Genomic DNA, 16117 nt, shown 5'->3' with positions numbered 1-16117 from the left:
GTGACCAATTTTTTTTTATATGAAGAATGTATATCTATGTTGAGAACGCACCAGGAACTAAACATCATTGTTCATAATTTATTATAAAAAAAAATATTTAATCAACCAAGGAAAATTGTCGAAGTTTTTCACCTTTGACAAGGGATAAGTTGTCATGTCCGGGGATGTCCATGTTCTGACAAAGTGGAACATTTTCGGCAAGATCTCCTCTAAAAGATCGTGCAAAATTTAGATCCGTTATAATCCATTATCCGAAGTTATGATAGTTTAAAGCGTCGCGTGACACGCGCACAGTGGTGAGGTCGATCGAAATCGTGGACAAATTATTCATTATTCACACGAGTTTTCAGACATTTCCGGTGGTGTGACAAAAAAATGTTTCCTACAAAAAGTAATCAGTACACAGTCTTTTACAAATATCAATACAAAAAATTTCCAAAAAAAATTTTTTTTCAATAAAAAATTGCGGTCACCTTCATTATTTATTTATAACTATATATTTTTTATTCAACAATGTTATAGCTGACGGCAAGACAAATCCAACGACCTATTTAATGTGGTCTTTATGTATTGAAATAATGGTGAAATAGGCGTGAACAGCTAGAACGTCGATTTTACCCACTGTGCAACGGTTCGATCAGATTCTACATTATTGTATAGCTATGTTGTAGGAAATTTAAAAGTTACTGAACTGTCTCACCAATTAGTATATTAATAACTTTCCTCAAAAAGTCTTCCGACACTCGTGTCTAAGGCAGGGCCCGCTAGATAGCCTTACTCATGAGTCCTCTAGCGGGTCTAGGACGAAACACCTTTCTTTTTCTCTAATAGAATACAATTCTATAGCAAACGTGGTCTTAGGACGTTGACTGATTCACATCCGAATCGAAACGTTTAAATTTCCTACAACATAGCTATATAATGTAGAATCTGATCGAACCGTTGCGCCGAAAAACATTATTCCAAGTTTATTCAAACAATTTACGATCGATAAGAATCCCTCCTTTATTGATTTCACTCGTTGATCAATTTTCGAAACATTCTAAAAACATTTTTAAACATTCAATGCTTGCATTGCCAAGACGTTCAAGGCAAGGCATGTTAACCCATTGCCCTGCGATTTATTTTACGGTTTCAGTGATTAGAACTTTTTTCTAGATCACACATAATTTCCTAAAAAAGGAGTCTGCTAAAATTGATATATCTATTGCATGCCTACACGTCAGTATACGTTCTCCAATAGCTGTATATTAACCTAACCGAACTAGAATTTGATTTCGGTTTAAAGGAAACATTTTATCAGTCAAGCGGTTAACAAACAGAAGACAGTATTTACCTCGCTGACTATAAACCGAGCAACGATTTCTGTAGTGTTTTTCCTACAGAATGTCTTGAATGTCGTGGCAACAGCCATAGATTATAGACTGCGGATCTTCATGCAAAATAAAAAACGTTTGCATCGATTGCGGGACACAGTAGCCAAATAAAAATTGTATTCTTCTTTTAATTATCCTATTAAGCTGAAACCAATACGTTGATGCCCTTAAATATTCGTAACATGTCCACAGTTTTAAATTGCATGTATATGTACCCATTTTTGTCATAAATGCATCAAGCCCGCAGTCTAAACATCTCGCGACGACTGAAAATGTTCACAATAAAATTCCTCAACGACAACAAAACATTTCGGGAACAACTCGTTCCTCGGTCTAAGCACGTAACAAACGATTGCTGATAACAGCAACACCCGCGTCAGCCCGTTATCAATCGGAAGCACTTTCGCAGATCGAAGCCGGCCAATTAATCTTGCTCAGCGCGTAATGCGCAACGTGTACATCGAAAGTCGTTCTCCTTTCGTTTTTTTTTTTTTTGGTCACGTTTCCAGGGATTATGATTTATAAAGGGTTGGGCACAGCTTAGCCGGGACGACGAGGATGATTGAACGGGTCGCGGTGAAAGCGTTATTACGGAACGGCACGCGGTGGAAGAGACTATCAAAATGCAGGATAGAACGCAGGTTGCACGCGGATGAATCATCGAGTTTGGCTGCGGGGCGAACGAATTGTTCTGTCCGTCATCGCACCGGTTGCCGGTTGGACACGGTTCGAGATCACGCGAGGAAAGTGAACGACGAAACGGACGAACCGAACCTCTGACTCATCTCCCAGCAACCTCGTGATTGCTACGTGAACCGGCAACGCGATCCCCGAGACATCCTGCTCTAACGGCTCTCTCGTCGCCAGGCAATTTTCGAAATCTGCGGTCTACATATTTCACCGATGACTGTACCAGTTTCGTTCTACGACAAGAGATAAGTCGAGTACAGGTTTCTCGTTAGAGCCGTCGTAAAAATGCTCGTTCGGAAAAAGTGTAATACTATACGCGGATAGTGGAAAATATGCGACCTGAAAATGTAAAAATTTTTCGTGTAGAGACGGCGTTGCTTCCATTTGTTATTACTAGACTGCGGAAGAAATAGAAACTACAATAAATTGAATGCTGTTTCTTCCCTTAATGATTTTAATAGAGAACACGTGAAAATTTTTCGATAATTTTCAATTTCGTCTTCTGAATTTTGCTATAAATGCATAAAGATCCGCAGTCTAGTAATTATCAACGAGTCCTTGTTAAGCGGCGTTATGACGTGCCCGAATTGCAAGCAATGGGATCGCCGGTGCTCTGACGGATGTTGTCTGGCAAGGTCATCGAGACTGTCCCTTTCAGCGAAGAAAGTTGTCTCGTTAAGGTAATTGACTCGTGGACTGGCGAACACTCCGGGAGCAGCTGGGTTAATTGAAATTAGTAGATAGATAAGCGGCCGACACAGATTTATTAGCCTGCTTCCTGAGGTGGTAACTCTAGCACAATGCCATGCCGACGCGCCGCACCGTCGTCGTCGTCGTTACGAAACGTTTGCGGAAAGAATTCCCCCTGTGATCTAATTCCATAACGATCCGATTCCACGCAACTGTTTAACATTACATGCTTGCCTTCACAGTGTTTCGAAATTAATGATCACGGTTGAGTAATAATTTTTTTATAATTGAATGTCTAATGACCTGATTCCACGCAAATGTTTATTTTACATGCTTACACGCGGCGTTTGCGGTTAATGGTGGCGTACAGAAATAATTTTTTTAATTGAATATCTAATGACCTCGTTTCACGCGAATGTTCGCAGCATGCTAAGCTGTGTTAGACACGTAGAAAGACGCTCTTTCGATTAGTTACAACTAGACCAGATCAATCTTAACAAAGTGGAATCGAATAGAATGTCATTGTCAGCGGCAATGTCCTTTGAATTTAATTGAATTTCGTATTCTAATATTTTTTCTAGTCCAGTTACAACACGAGACAGAATTTGTGAAAGTAATTTGTAGATCGCATTGGTACTTTCTCCAGACACTTTATCCTAGACTTCTGGGCATTTGTTTGGACAAGATGAGGCACAAAAGAGGATACTAACCTGCTGGATCTTGCGTTCACCGTCCCTCGAGTCCTGCTCGGAGGATCGTTCGGCGTAGTCGTCGTCGTCCGGGTCGAGGGCAGCCGGGTGTCTTGTCCTCGGTAGCCGCGCGGACGCGGACCTGCAGAACTGTTGCTGGTCGTTCCATCGCCTTTGAGAGGCGCGAGCCGTGTGACACGTCTGAGCCACGTGAGTCCCCTGACTCGTGTGACTCGCGTGACTCGTGTGACTCGTGTGACTCGCCGGCCTTCCCCACCCCTCGTACTCCCTCGGAATTCTTCGCGGAACCGAAGAGCTGCCGTCCTCGACGTGACTCAACTCCCGGCCAGTCGGCTCGTAGCTTTTCTCGCGCAACGATCGCCTCAGCTTCGCCTCGCTGCTACTCGAAAGCCTAATTTCCAAAAACAGACCATTTGCTACCCTCAGTAGATCTTTGATGGATTCACTTTTTTTAAATAACAATGTTTTTGCCAAGTATCTTTACGTTTCCAAGAGGTTTCGACAACGAACGCGTCTTCGACAATCGATTTTCTTCGGTCGAACGAGCATTCCATTTAAGAGCGAGTCCACGAGCAATGACTATCGATATTGTTCTCGCGAGCTCTCGACGCGCCCTTGGAATTTTAATAAAGCCACACCTAATCGAATTCTGGCGATGTTCCAAACCGTACATACTGATACGACTTATATCGGCGAATCTGTCTTCCGTCGATGGCCAATGAAACTTGAACTTCGATCATGCCATTTTAGGAGAAACAACTCTTTCGTTGCGCTACAACGAGGATAGATCATGCTCAAGAATATATTACCGGAAAAACTGAATAAGGCTGCTAAAACTAAACGAGAGCCCCTGTATGTTAATATGTTAGAAAGCAACCGACACCGACACATGTTTAAGAAAGAAGGAAAGCGTTTTTTTCACAGAACGGATAAGGGTTAAGTGGCTGAAAGGGGGAATTCTACGCAAGGTATTTAGACTCACTCGGTGTGCCTCTGCAACGATTGATGCGACATCACGTGCTGCTGATGGACGTGCTCGCGTTGTCCTCGCCTCAGCCCCGAGCAGGAAGCTTCCGGCAACGTGGCTATCCTACTTTCGTCGGCCCTATCACGGCCTCCCGTTAGCTTCGCCGGCATTGTCGCTCTGGAAAGCGATTGGTTCCTTTGTTGCTGGTGGTGCTGCGGCGCCTGGTGTAGATAAACCGCCGACTGTCGCATCTGGGCCGCGTATCTGATCCAAACGTATCGAAAATAACAGTGTCCCATTGTCACGTCGAACGCTTTTCGCCGATAGTTCTTAACCCCAGACGTACTATCTCGAAAGGGACTCCCGACTCCCGACTGTCAAATTTCAACGAGCTTTTCCACGATAATGGCGTACGAGTGCGGTGTACAGTAATGTTGAAAACTTTCAAAATCACCTAGACTGCGGGATGTTTATGCATTTTCCAATTTTTCTAGATAAATTTTAAGAAAGTGAAATGAAATGAAACCTTATATCTTTAATGGGAACAGCCTTTGTAGATCCGAAACGAATAAAAATTTTGCAAAATTCTATCGAATTTTATATTCCAGCCTGTTTTGAACATTTGCAAAAGCCATAAACGCATAAAAATCCGCGGTCCACCGACGACAGATGGTGTTGCAGATATAGTTACCGTTCTTCGGAGTAGAAATATCCATCGCTGGCCGCGTCTGACGGCGTCGTCACTATGTCTAAACTCGATTTAGGCCTCTGCGGACGCCTCTGTTGGTTTAGCGTGTCGTCACAGTGGGTCGGCATTTGTTGCTGAGGCCTCCTGGTTGCTTCGTACTCTAGGAAATCCGCGCTGTGAGGTCGCGGAGGTGGTTGAGCACGGGGCTGTCTCATTATAGGCACTGTTTTCGCGCGAATAATTATAACGAAGATTAAGATTAAACCGTCTATTGGAAAAAGGATTACTATTAACCATACTAACTATTAGCCGTAGCAGCCGGAGAAACCATTTGTTGCTGATGCTGCTGATACTGCTGATGCTGTTGAGCATAGAGAGGAATAGGAATAGGCGCCGGCGAGGCTCCCTTCGAATACCCAACAGGCCCGGCTGGTCTCTGATAAAGCTGCGGTGCCCCATAGACTTCCTCGTAGTCCCCATTCCCTCTGGAAGACCTAGGCTTCGCTGCGCTACGACCATAAGTATCCGGCGTGCGTCTTTCGGTCTGCACCTGACTGTAGCCGTAGGTCAAACCCGATTTGTCCGTTCTCAGACTTTGTTGACTCGGCTGACTCATCCTCGTCCCGTAGATCATGCTGCCTCTGTCGTAATCGGACATAGGACTCTTGCTCGTCACGGTGACATCTGGGGACACCGGTGATTTCCGGTAATCGGGATCAGGCGAAGGCGTCGAATGCTCCGTTGAACCGTCTGTTATCCTTCTCGGTTTCGGAGGCGCATTCGCGTAGATCGGTTGGCCGAATTTTCTGGGCATTGGTTGGACCGTTTGAACTGTTACCGGGGACTGGGTTTGCTGCTGTTGCTGTTGGAACTTCTGCTGATGCACCTGAAGACAACACGAGATCAACGCTAGGATATAAATATTTAGGTAATCTTGAAAAATTAATATTATACGAAAGAAGATGCCGTTGCTACCTGATGATGGGCCTGGACAGCGTTCTGATGACTCAAATGTTGATGCATCAAGGCCTGATGCGGATAGACCTGTTGCATCTGTTGTCCAGCCTGCATCAACGTCCCATATTGTTGCTGTTGCTGATGCTGATGCTGCGAAGTTCCAGGCTGCCCATACTGCGACTGTTGCTGGATCCAACCATTGACCATAGGCTGAACAACCTCGTTCTGATTGTTATTCGTTGTGTTCATCGTAACGCTGCTGCTGTTGTTGTTGTTGTTGTTCATGTTATTGTTGTTCCCGTTGTTGGTGCTCGAATTGCCGTTGCTGCCACTGAGGTTCGGGAAGGAGGCTGTGTTCACGCTGTTCGGGCTAGAATTGTTGTTCGAGGCGTGGCTGGGTTCATCTCGGGATTGAAAACCGTGGAAACCTGAATCGCTGTCGTCTGCGCTCTGATTTAGGATCGAGGAGATCGAGGAGACGCTGGGACGCGCGCTGCGCTCGCCATCTTGCTGGCCGGCGATCTCGATCACCACCGCTGCTTCCCCGGCTCCTCTGCAATCATTTTCAAATCGTTTCCATTCAGGCGTCTTCCCTTTCTATAAAAATCAGTTTTCATTTTTAGAAATGATTTTCGCCTCGTAAACGTCAAAATAGGATTTTTGAGGGTGGTTTCGGCCTAGATCGGTCTGTTATCTAGTGCTTTTGACCACTGAAAAAAACCCTATCTTTGTACAATATTATGTAGAGAAATGAGAAGGCAAAAACGAGAATCCATCCCCTTAAATAGGAAAAACTGGATTTTCCTTCGCTCCCCGTGACTACCCTTACGAACGAGGTACAGGGCTGAAACATGGCAGAAAGGATTCATTCTTCGTAAGCTACCGAACGACCCATTTCCTGTCCAAATTGGCTGAAGGGCATATTCTTGACTACCTTGTCCGAAAGTCTGTTCCGTATCAAAACTGCTTGCTCTCGCGCGGTTAATTCGAAAAGCCAGTGGTCAAATAAGGGCTGGCTACTCTCTTTCTCTCCGAGAGAGGAGATCCAGGCAAGGTTTTTGGTCGTGTTCAGAGTGGTAGTCATTAGCTTTGAGCGAACTCGAAACCGCTGACGGACTCGGGATAGAAGGAAAATTCGTTGGCAAATGAAACGAGCGTCTCGCAGTTCTTTTTTCTCCCGTTGGGGACAAGGGGGTGCAACGACAAACCACCCCCGCATAGTAACCGAGCCCTCTGGAACTCCGGTTTATCCGCGGTTAACTTCCGGGAAGCAAACTAACGAGTTGGGGATAGTTGAGCCGCGATTACGCGCGGAACGAGAGCAGCCGCGATGCACAACGCGGATCGTTGCATTCGCTTGCATTCGATGCTAAACTAGATTCGCTACCCCTGCCGTACTCTCGTGAGGAAACAAAGGAAATTTCGCGTTCCGTTTGCCAGAGACTCGGGCTGCTATTCTTCGGCGCAGGCTAATTACTCGGCAAATCGACTGATTCTGTAATCCCTTCGATCCTGCCGCATCGTCTCGACATTTTCTTCGGAAAGACTTGGCCTAGCCGATCGAGATGGCCAAAACTGCCCTTGGAGGTTTTTCAATGGCCCTCATTCTTTCAAATCGAAATAAGAAGAAGCAATTCTTTCACTCAGCCCATTGTCTTTATAAGCGCATAAAATCCGTCTGCTCATAACTCACGTAGAGGTTCGCAAGCATCGTGAGAACGGAACAATGCGTCTAGATTCTAGGGGCGTTGAAAGCCTGCGAATCTCTGACGGGGGCTTGGTCTCTCTGGGCGTTTCCAGAAGTGCTGGATAATATCTACGCGACGGTGGAAAATCAACAGCGATGGCACTCACGGATTGGGGTCCTGCAGGAGAGTCGCCAGAGTCAACGCGTTCACCCACTGGTTCATGCTATCGCGGCTGTCCGCTGCGAAGTGGTAGGTCCTCATGTTCGCGTGCTCCGCTTTGAACGCGAACTTTCTGTTAACCTTGTCCTCGGGCTTGCAGACGGTGACCCGGTACGACGGCAGCAATATCGAGCCGAGCAGCTTCTCCTCTTCCGGTCCTGCAATCGCACAAAAACACGAAACGTTCACTATTTTCCTAGAAAACTTGCAACGCGGACTAGATCACTTACTCGTTGTCCTACGGAGACATTGTAAACCTCATCTCCGTAAGCAACGAAGCAATAAACAGCACGTCAGTTCTGAAATCATGCATTCTTGTATTAGATTGTCCCAAAAGTTTCTTTCGCGATGCGTACATTTAATATTGCTACATCACACAAGTATTACAAGCTCGGTCCGTTTCATTACCAAGTGATGAAAAGTTAATGAACAGACGATCACGTTGTTTGTATACACTAGTGTGACGTAATGATGTTAAATGTACGCGTTGCGTTAAGAAACTTTTGGGACAACCTAATATTTTCCAAGTTTGCAAAAACCATGAGCGGAAAAATTAAAGAAAATCCAGGTTTTCCTCGGGAAAGAGAAGCGGGGAGAGCAGGTGGCTCTACGTAAGAACGTGATCGAGGGAACTCGCGCAATTAGTGTTCCTCGGGAACGATCCGGAGGAAAAGATTTAAGGGTGAAGCGGCATGACGGTGGGAAATTGGTCGAGCGTAACGCTGCGCTGGAAAGCAGAGCGGGTGCAGAGCGAGATGAGGGTTGAAGCTGTGCCAAAAGTCTTTCTCCTGCGGAATGAAAAATTGTTAATTCCGTCGCTATCCTCTTATCGGAATACGCATTTCGCTGATGGTTAGCCGAGGTCGATTAAGAGATATCCTATTTTTCCCTCGGGTCGTCTGTTTCCTCATTTGCCGACGTATAAACATTCTATACGGTGAAATTTCATTTATTGTATTCGAATTCAAAGAAAAAGCTCCAGTGGATAAAAGCCTGTTTGATTCGGATAGTCGATGTTCGATTGTTGAGGAGAATCGAGGCGAGGCGAGGCGAGGGTTTCCTGAAGAAAAGTCGGAAAGAAGTCGACGCTGGAATCGAGGATCGCGATTGAAACGGGTCTGTTCCGGAGCTATAGCGTTCGGTCAGACGTCCACCGTGAAATTTATGGCAGTTTTTCCTCGGGTTCCTCTCGTGCTCTGTCCACGGCTCGCGCGTTGATTTATGCTCGTCCCTAGGGGCAGCGAACCGGCCGCAGCCGCTGCTCGATATCTAACGCGTGTCAATGGCGTTCGAGCTGTCGGAACCGTCGAATCGAGCCTTTCGATTTGTCAGGCTTCTGTCGCATTCGCGGAATCATTTCCGCTCGTGTTCGCGGATCCGAATGCTCGATCTATGCTATCGATCAATCTCTCTCGCTCACTCTTCCTCGCTGGCTCCTTGAACCAATCGCTGGAAGCCCCTGGCGAAGCCGCTAGTATTATAATGACGTTAGCGCGTTCAATGGAAGCCTCTCAACGCTGAAAAGAGTATATTCTGGTAATGCGATAATGCTCGAGTATGTTTATTACGTGGATCATGCAGAGGAATAATAAAGAAGAAGAATGATTTTGATGTTTCCTCTCATTTCTTTATAAATGCAGAAAATGTACGTTTTCAGCGCAGTCTATTATATTATGCAGACAAACAACGTTCGCTGGAGACCGAGAATTTTTGTGAAAAATAAAAATTGTGTCAATTGCGAAAAATGAGGGCTGAATAGAGGTCTGTTTCTTCTCTTGATAATATTTTTCTCTGATGTTTTCACTGTTTTATTGTCCGTTTGTTTCTTTATAAATGCATAAAATGAAAAATTATGAATGCATACGTTGCTGTAGAATGCGATCCGATGTAATAAATACTATAATTTAAGCTCAACTGGTAAGACGATAATTCTGAAGCAGAATCGTGTAGTATGCTCACTGCGTCTGACCAAAGGCTATCTTGTTCTACTTGTTCGCACTGAAGAAGGTATGCGGTAATCGGTACATACATATACTACGGATATTTGTCCGCATTTCCAACAAAAACGATTTTGCATTATTTTCGATCTATAGGGTTGGCAAGAAAGTAATTTCGGTATTTTAAGGTGAAATAAAAAATCCAATTTTCGGAAAGTTTTGAAGTTTTATGAGCGCGGAATTATGAAGCTACCAGAAAGATGGCGAAAGATCATCGAACAAAATGGAAGATATCCCATTCATTAAGTCCATTGCTTGAATATAAAAATTGGCTTTTCTATTCCACCTTAAAATACCGGAGTTGCAACCCAATATTAAAGTTCTTAAGAATGGGGAAATGACAATTTTCTAGTCGGTTCCAGCGGAAATTGAATTTCAAAGAAAAATTCTGAAAAAATCACGTCGTATCTCGTTTCCCCGTAAGAAAATCATTGGAGAAGAGGCGACAACGACTGTATGTACACCGTTCCCTTGACAGTTTGTCGGGGATCCATCGTCGGAATTGCCTCTCGAAGAAAATTTCTCGCGGCGGGTGCTCTCAATTCGACGACTCTCGCTTTCGAGTGCGGTTCGTTCAGCGTCTCGCTGAAAGTCTTAAAACGATGCTGTACACGTTCCGTGGTCGACAATGCAGCGCGCTCTCGCAGCAATCAGCGTTGCAGCGTGCAATAATGTACGGGTGCACAGTGAGCCGTTCGTTCAGGGCCCGCCGCCGCGCCGCGTCAAACGATTTCAGGAAGATCGTTTTGTCTGGACTCCATTCCGGATCCATTCCGCGCCTTGTCGCGGAAACCTCGCGAAAAAGCCGAGGCAAGAGGGTCGACGTACTCGTTCATTAATGAGAAATATTCATCCGACTTGCCTCTGCAACGGGAAATCCGCGAGTGAAAGGGATTCGGAGCCCAAAGAGCGCTCGCGAGCCACGGAGCCACGTTGCAGCAACAGTTCTCCATCTTGTTCCCATGAATTCTCCAATCTTTCTTTTTGTCGTTTCATCTCTGGGAATTTATTCTTTGTTTCCAGCATAGACTTATTTATCCGAACGATTTATTTTTCCTCTTTAATTAAAATTGATTTAATTAGAATCGATCTGCCTGTTTGATCGCGAAGCTGCTTGTATGGGGAATATCCAGTTATACCTAGTTCATCGAACGTACAACATATTGGCCGCTACCATTGACATTGTCATGTTGCCAACTTTCAGAAACTGACAAGTAGACTGCGGATCTTTATGCAAAATATAAAAATTGTCTGGATCGATTGCAAGACATAGAAGCCACACAAAAATTTTCTTTCTATTTTTTCAGAAATTTTAATAAATCGAAAATAACATATGGGAGTTCTCAAGTTGTCTTAACAGTAAAAGTACTGTTTTAAATTACATCCATCGATTTTTGTGATAAATGCATAAAGTCCGCAGTCTACTGATAAGACATTAAAAAAAACATTGCTGTGTTTACATTGATTCGCAAGACTGCTGTAAGTGCACGCGCGGGTTATGTGTTTACCGGCGTCATTTGCCGTTCCCTTGTTCATTGTCGCGAATATTAAAATCCGCATTAAACGGGTTTACGGCCGGATGGAGTAGAACGGTCCGCTAAATGGATTTACACGGCGCGGAATAATAACCCAGACGCGCGTTGTTCCTATTGTGTGTGTCCTCTCTCTCGTCATATAATATCGTGTTAATTAACACGATATACATATTCGCGGGAGCGCAAACGAGTTGCTGCCGTGCCGCGGCCACTCCGGTCGCGATCGTCGAAAGAAAGGATCAACGCGACACGAAAATCAGCCGATTCTACAACGGTGAACAACGCCAACGCGCTCACGTACAGTCAGTCGACCCTCGACGCGTTTAACCGCGAATAATTTCACCGCGTTTCACTCGCTGATGCACTCCAAACGACTTCTAAATTACTGCTGCACAATTCTCACGATATTGTTCGGATTTTCAAAGACGCGCTTTGCGGCGAAATTATTCGACAAACTCAAATTGAACAATAAAAATATCTGCTTTATTTATTGTTTTGCAAGCGAAGTTATACCGTTTCAAGGGCCACGTAGCCCCATTCTCATCTCGAACGTGGCGCGTCGGCAGCAAAAAGAAACAGAACTCGACGTGTACATATACATATATCGAACGAACACCCCAGCTCCGAATTACGAGTGTCTGGGTGTTGTGCCAAGAATGCACCGAGCGAAAAACGAGAACGAGAAGCCAGAGATAGGAGCGCGTTTTCTTTTCTCCCGGTCGTTTTTGTCACGAACCAGAAGGAGGAGGAGGAGGAGAAGTCGAAGGGAGGGAGGAGGGCGACGCGTAATTCCGCGGGAATAAAGAAAATTAGCGTTGCGAATGGCAGCGGAGCGAAGGTAAATTATGGCGGCAGTGTTCGTCCGTCAGCTTCAGGAAGTAAAATTTCGTTTATTTATGACCGGGATGGTTGAGGAGTGCTGGACACGTGTGAATATTGCGCGAGACTAATTGAAAGGACGACGGTGTAGGTTGTATAGAAGTCCGGATAAGCCGAGAACTAGATAGAATGGTAAATGGAGAACCAAATGGATAGAGATACAGAAGGTATACATATGTAGAGGCAAGTCTGACCTTTGTAATAAAAGAGGCAGTACTCGGAGAGGACGAACCACCGTTTCTTCCAGAGCATGAGACCCTCGGAGCCCTGTTTGTGCAGCCATCCCTGAAGGGCGACCGGGGCGGAGAGTGGCCTCTTCGCGGCCGGCGATCGCAACCCCTGCGAGCCGCTTCGTCTGCGAACGCCCGACACCGACGCCGCCACCACACCCGAGCCATCGTTCTTGCTGCGCACCTGCACAGGCACAGGCACAGGCACGGGAAGTGGCGCCGCCTGGACAACCTGAAATCATCGTTGAGACTTACATTAGAATCCATCGTGTTTTCACCCAACCAAAGATACATCGGTGTCTCATCGAATCGCATCCTTGGCAAAAGCAATATTTCGCGATTTTCCCCGCAAGAAATCCGGGAGACCGACTAACGAAGCCGAACCGATCGCGCGTCCACGTCGCGATTTTCCTCGGGAAAACACTCTTGTCTCCTACTCGAATTAAAAGTCTTTCGACGGTGCGCGCAGAGTTTGAGAACTGGAGGAGTTCTCCGTCCGAGCGATTTTTCCGTCGTTTTTGCTCAATTAGACCGGATCCAGAATCCCGGATGCCCAGTTCCGAAAATCCCGAGTTCCCGACGGAAACTGATTTAATTGCCGACAATTCGCGACGCGAGCCACTTTTAATCAAGCCACGGTGCTGCATCAATGAATTGACTGACATTTCGGTGTCGCCGCGCCGGTCAAATCAGCCTTAATAGACTTCTGTCCGATTTTTCGAAGCTACAGCGTTTCAAATATCGATCGTCTTCGCTGTACAAATTAGTGACCCGTTCATTGCAACCAAATGCAATGAAAACGACCAAAAAGAAAATCCTAATTTCAACAAAGTACTATAATTGAAAATCCGATGGACTGTAACACGCAAATTTTATTCGATCCCATTTCCTCGAAATTACGTTGTCTACGGAAACGCATAAATTCCATATACTTTCGCGACCTATTTATTATACAGTGTATCCATAGCACGGCTACAGCATTAACTCCGTTCTCTTATCGTGTCGATGTAATCGCGTTAACTTCGAACGACATCGTTAACCTCGCCAGAGGCCCGTATCAGACCGCTGGAAACCTTTACAACCACCATAAACCCGTATCGCTAGTATCGATTATCTGCGACTTTCGCGAGACTGTGCAATTTTGGCAAGTTACCGTAGAGCTATGTGCATCAACGCCGCGCATCATCTCCCCGCATCTTGTACGCTATTCCGCCTAAATCGACTCGATTCGAACATGTTGTACAAATTTTTCCAGGCGTAGATTCGACGGCCAATGTATCGATATAACACTGTCCAACTTTCAACTTTTTTATGATTTCAATATAATGTTGGGTCCTTCTTATATAGTTTTTTGCGCTGATTCCGAATCTGTCCTTAATTTTTCACCTATACGCACAGTTTTTGAAAAACATGGCTTTGAAAAAAAAAACATATTTTTCAACTTTAAACAAATATTGTGATGTTATTATAAAAGATATTGAATTGTTCTTTACAGAAAAAGATTCTGTAGACTTTCCCGAATACAATGATATCCAATATTAATACGTTATGATTGTTTAAACATGTTTAAACAATGATTAAGGACGGAGAGACGCCACTTTTGCACCAATTTTTGAGGATATTTTTCAATTTATCTCAAAAAATTAGGGTCCAGCGGAAAATCGAACTATACCACGCGATAGAGCAGACTTTTATCTTGAGAAACCACCCTTTCAAGTTTGTAACGTCGACGTTTTTTTCGAACCAGAAAGCAAAATTTCTTCGCCCGACATGAGTTGTCACCAGTGGCGCTCACCACCAGAACGGAAAAAAACGTCGATGTCGCAAACTTCAAACGGAGGTTTTTCAAGATAAAAGTCTGCTCTATCGCGTGGTATAGTTCGATTTTCCGCTGGACCCTAATTTTTTGAGATAAATTGAAAAATATCCTCAAAAATTGGTGCAAAAGTGGCGTCTCTCCGTCCTTAATCATTGTTTAAACATGTTTAAACAATCATAACGTATTAATATTGGATATCATTGTATTCGGGAAAGTCTACAGAATCTTTTGCTGTAAAGAACAATTCAATATCTTTTATAATAACATCACAATATTTGTTTAAAATTGAAAAATATGTTTTTTTTTCAAAGCCATGTTTTTCAAAAACTGTGCGTATAGGAGCAAAATTAAGGACAGATTCGGAATCAGCGCAAAAAACTCTATATGAAGGACCCAACAGTATATTGAAAACAATCAATAAACTATCGATAAAGTATCGTTCGTACCTTTTTGCTGTCCATTCCGGACGTCGAGCTGGTCACCGGCTGGTCGAGCCTGGAACAAAAAGAAAAGGAAGTTCGTAAACCAGTGTGAAAACCTATTACGAATGCATGAAATCCGCAATTCTACTAATAATAATCATTGCGATTGTTAAAATTCAGCGACCAAGAGTCCCAAAGGAAAGTCCGCGAGCATTTCTCGCGGAAACTTTCGCATTCCTTTGACCTGTTCAACAAAGTTTCGAGATTCGTAAGATTTTCGCAGAAGACTGTCGTTCCACCAGAGGATTCCGCGCTCCATCGCATCGACTGCCTCCTCGTCGTCGGCCGAGATTTTTTCCCGTTTCCGTTTCAGAGCGACACTTGTTAACAAGTTCGCAGCCCCGTTCGCGGGGGTGCATACGGAATCGACTGGGAAACCCCTTTGAGCAGCACTTTGCACGACCCCGTCAATTAGAACGAACAGAGAGAGAGAACCCCGTCCTTCCATACTGTTCCGTTCGTTTTTGCGACGCGACGTTCCGCCATTACCGGACACGGATTTTCCTTAACGAACTCCCACGCACTATAGTCGACCGGATCGAAGAATTTAGCGACCTTTCGTGAAACAGTTCACCCCTCCAGATCGATACACGTACTCCTCTAAAAACCGTGGCAAGAAAACTGATGAAAACTTCGCTGTACAAGTTCCGAGATATGGACAGAAGCGAAGCAAACGTCATCGGAGAATCCTTGACATTTCCGTTTCTAAGGAACACAAGACAGTTAATCCGTGCTCCACGCACAATTAACTTAACGTTCGCACAAAGTGCACACTCCTGTAACCTGTTTACACAACGTATCGCATAGAACTAAAACAAATGCGAGGTTTCGGATGCTTAACGGAAAAATGCTACAGAAGCGAGTTGAAACGCACAAAAAGAGAAAAAGAATGGGAGAAAGAGCGAAAACTGAATGAGAGAGAGAGAGGGAGGGAGGGGTAAAAGCGTTCCGAGGGAACTGGCAAAGGAAGAAAGGCGCGATTAAAAAACAGTATAGAAGCTAAAGGGTCCGGGAATAGAGGAGCCGTTACAGAAAAGGTGTGAAAGAATGAACGAGCCTGGAACAGAGCCGCTTGGCCCGTAAAAAATCCTGCAAAACGCGGAAAGAAGTTTAAGAATCTACGAGGGCGTGGGGTGGGCCGGGGTGCAGGGAAATCTGCAGCGGCGACAAGAAATCTGGAAAAAGTCCGT

The 16117-nt window shown here is 44.8% G+C and overlaps 1 protein-coding gene across 12 annotated transcripts in view; it reads right to left on the bottom strand.

Annotated features, from left to right (window-relative positions):
- LOC143215670 (uncharacterized) overlaps positions 1–16117 on the bottom strand; it is a 174632-nt gene that overhangs the window by 62917 nt on the left and 95598 nt on the right. For all 12 annotated transcript variants that reach the window (XR_013010417.1, XM_076438068.1, XM_076438023.1 and 9 more), the window contains exons 3-10: positions 14892–14940; positions 12591–12858; positions 7933–8143; positions 6097–6631; positions 5425–6007; positions 5125–5344; positions 4449–4697; positions 3467–3857 (exon numbers count right to left, since the gene is read on the bottom strand). Coding sequence is in view for 11 of the 12 variants with exons in the window: in XM_076438023.1 (XP_076294138.1) it covers positions 3467–3857; positions 4449–4697; positions 5125–5344; positions 5425–6007; positions 6097–6631; positions 7933–8143; positions 12591–12858; positions 14892–14940 (2506 nt within the window). In the remaining variant the exon portion in view is untranslated. The remainder of the gene's footprint in view (positions 1–3466; positions 3858–4448; positions 4698–5124; positions 5345–5424; positions 6008–6096; positions 6632–7932; positions 8144–12590; positions 12859–14891; positions 14941–16117) is intronic.

Source organism: Lasioglossum baleicum, chromosome 2, assembly GCF_051020765.1.
Source record: "Lasioglossum baleicum chromosome 2, iyLasBale1, whole genome shotgun sequence".
In the NCBI taxonomy this organism is placed as follows: domain Eukaryota; kingdom Metazoa; phylum Arthropoda; class Insecta; order Hymenoptera; family Halictidae; genus Lasioglossum; species Lasioglossum baleicum.
The sequence above is the reverse complement of the archived record's forward strand: the minus strand, read 5'-3'. Positions and strand labels throughout refer to the sequence as shown.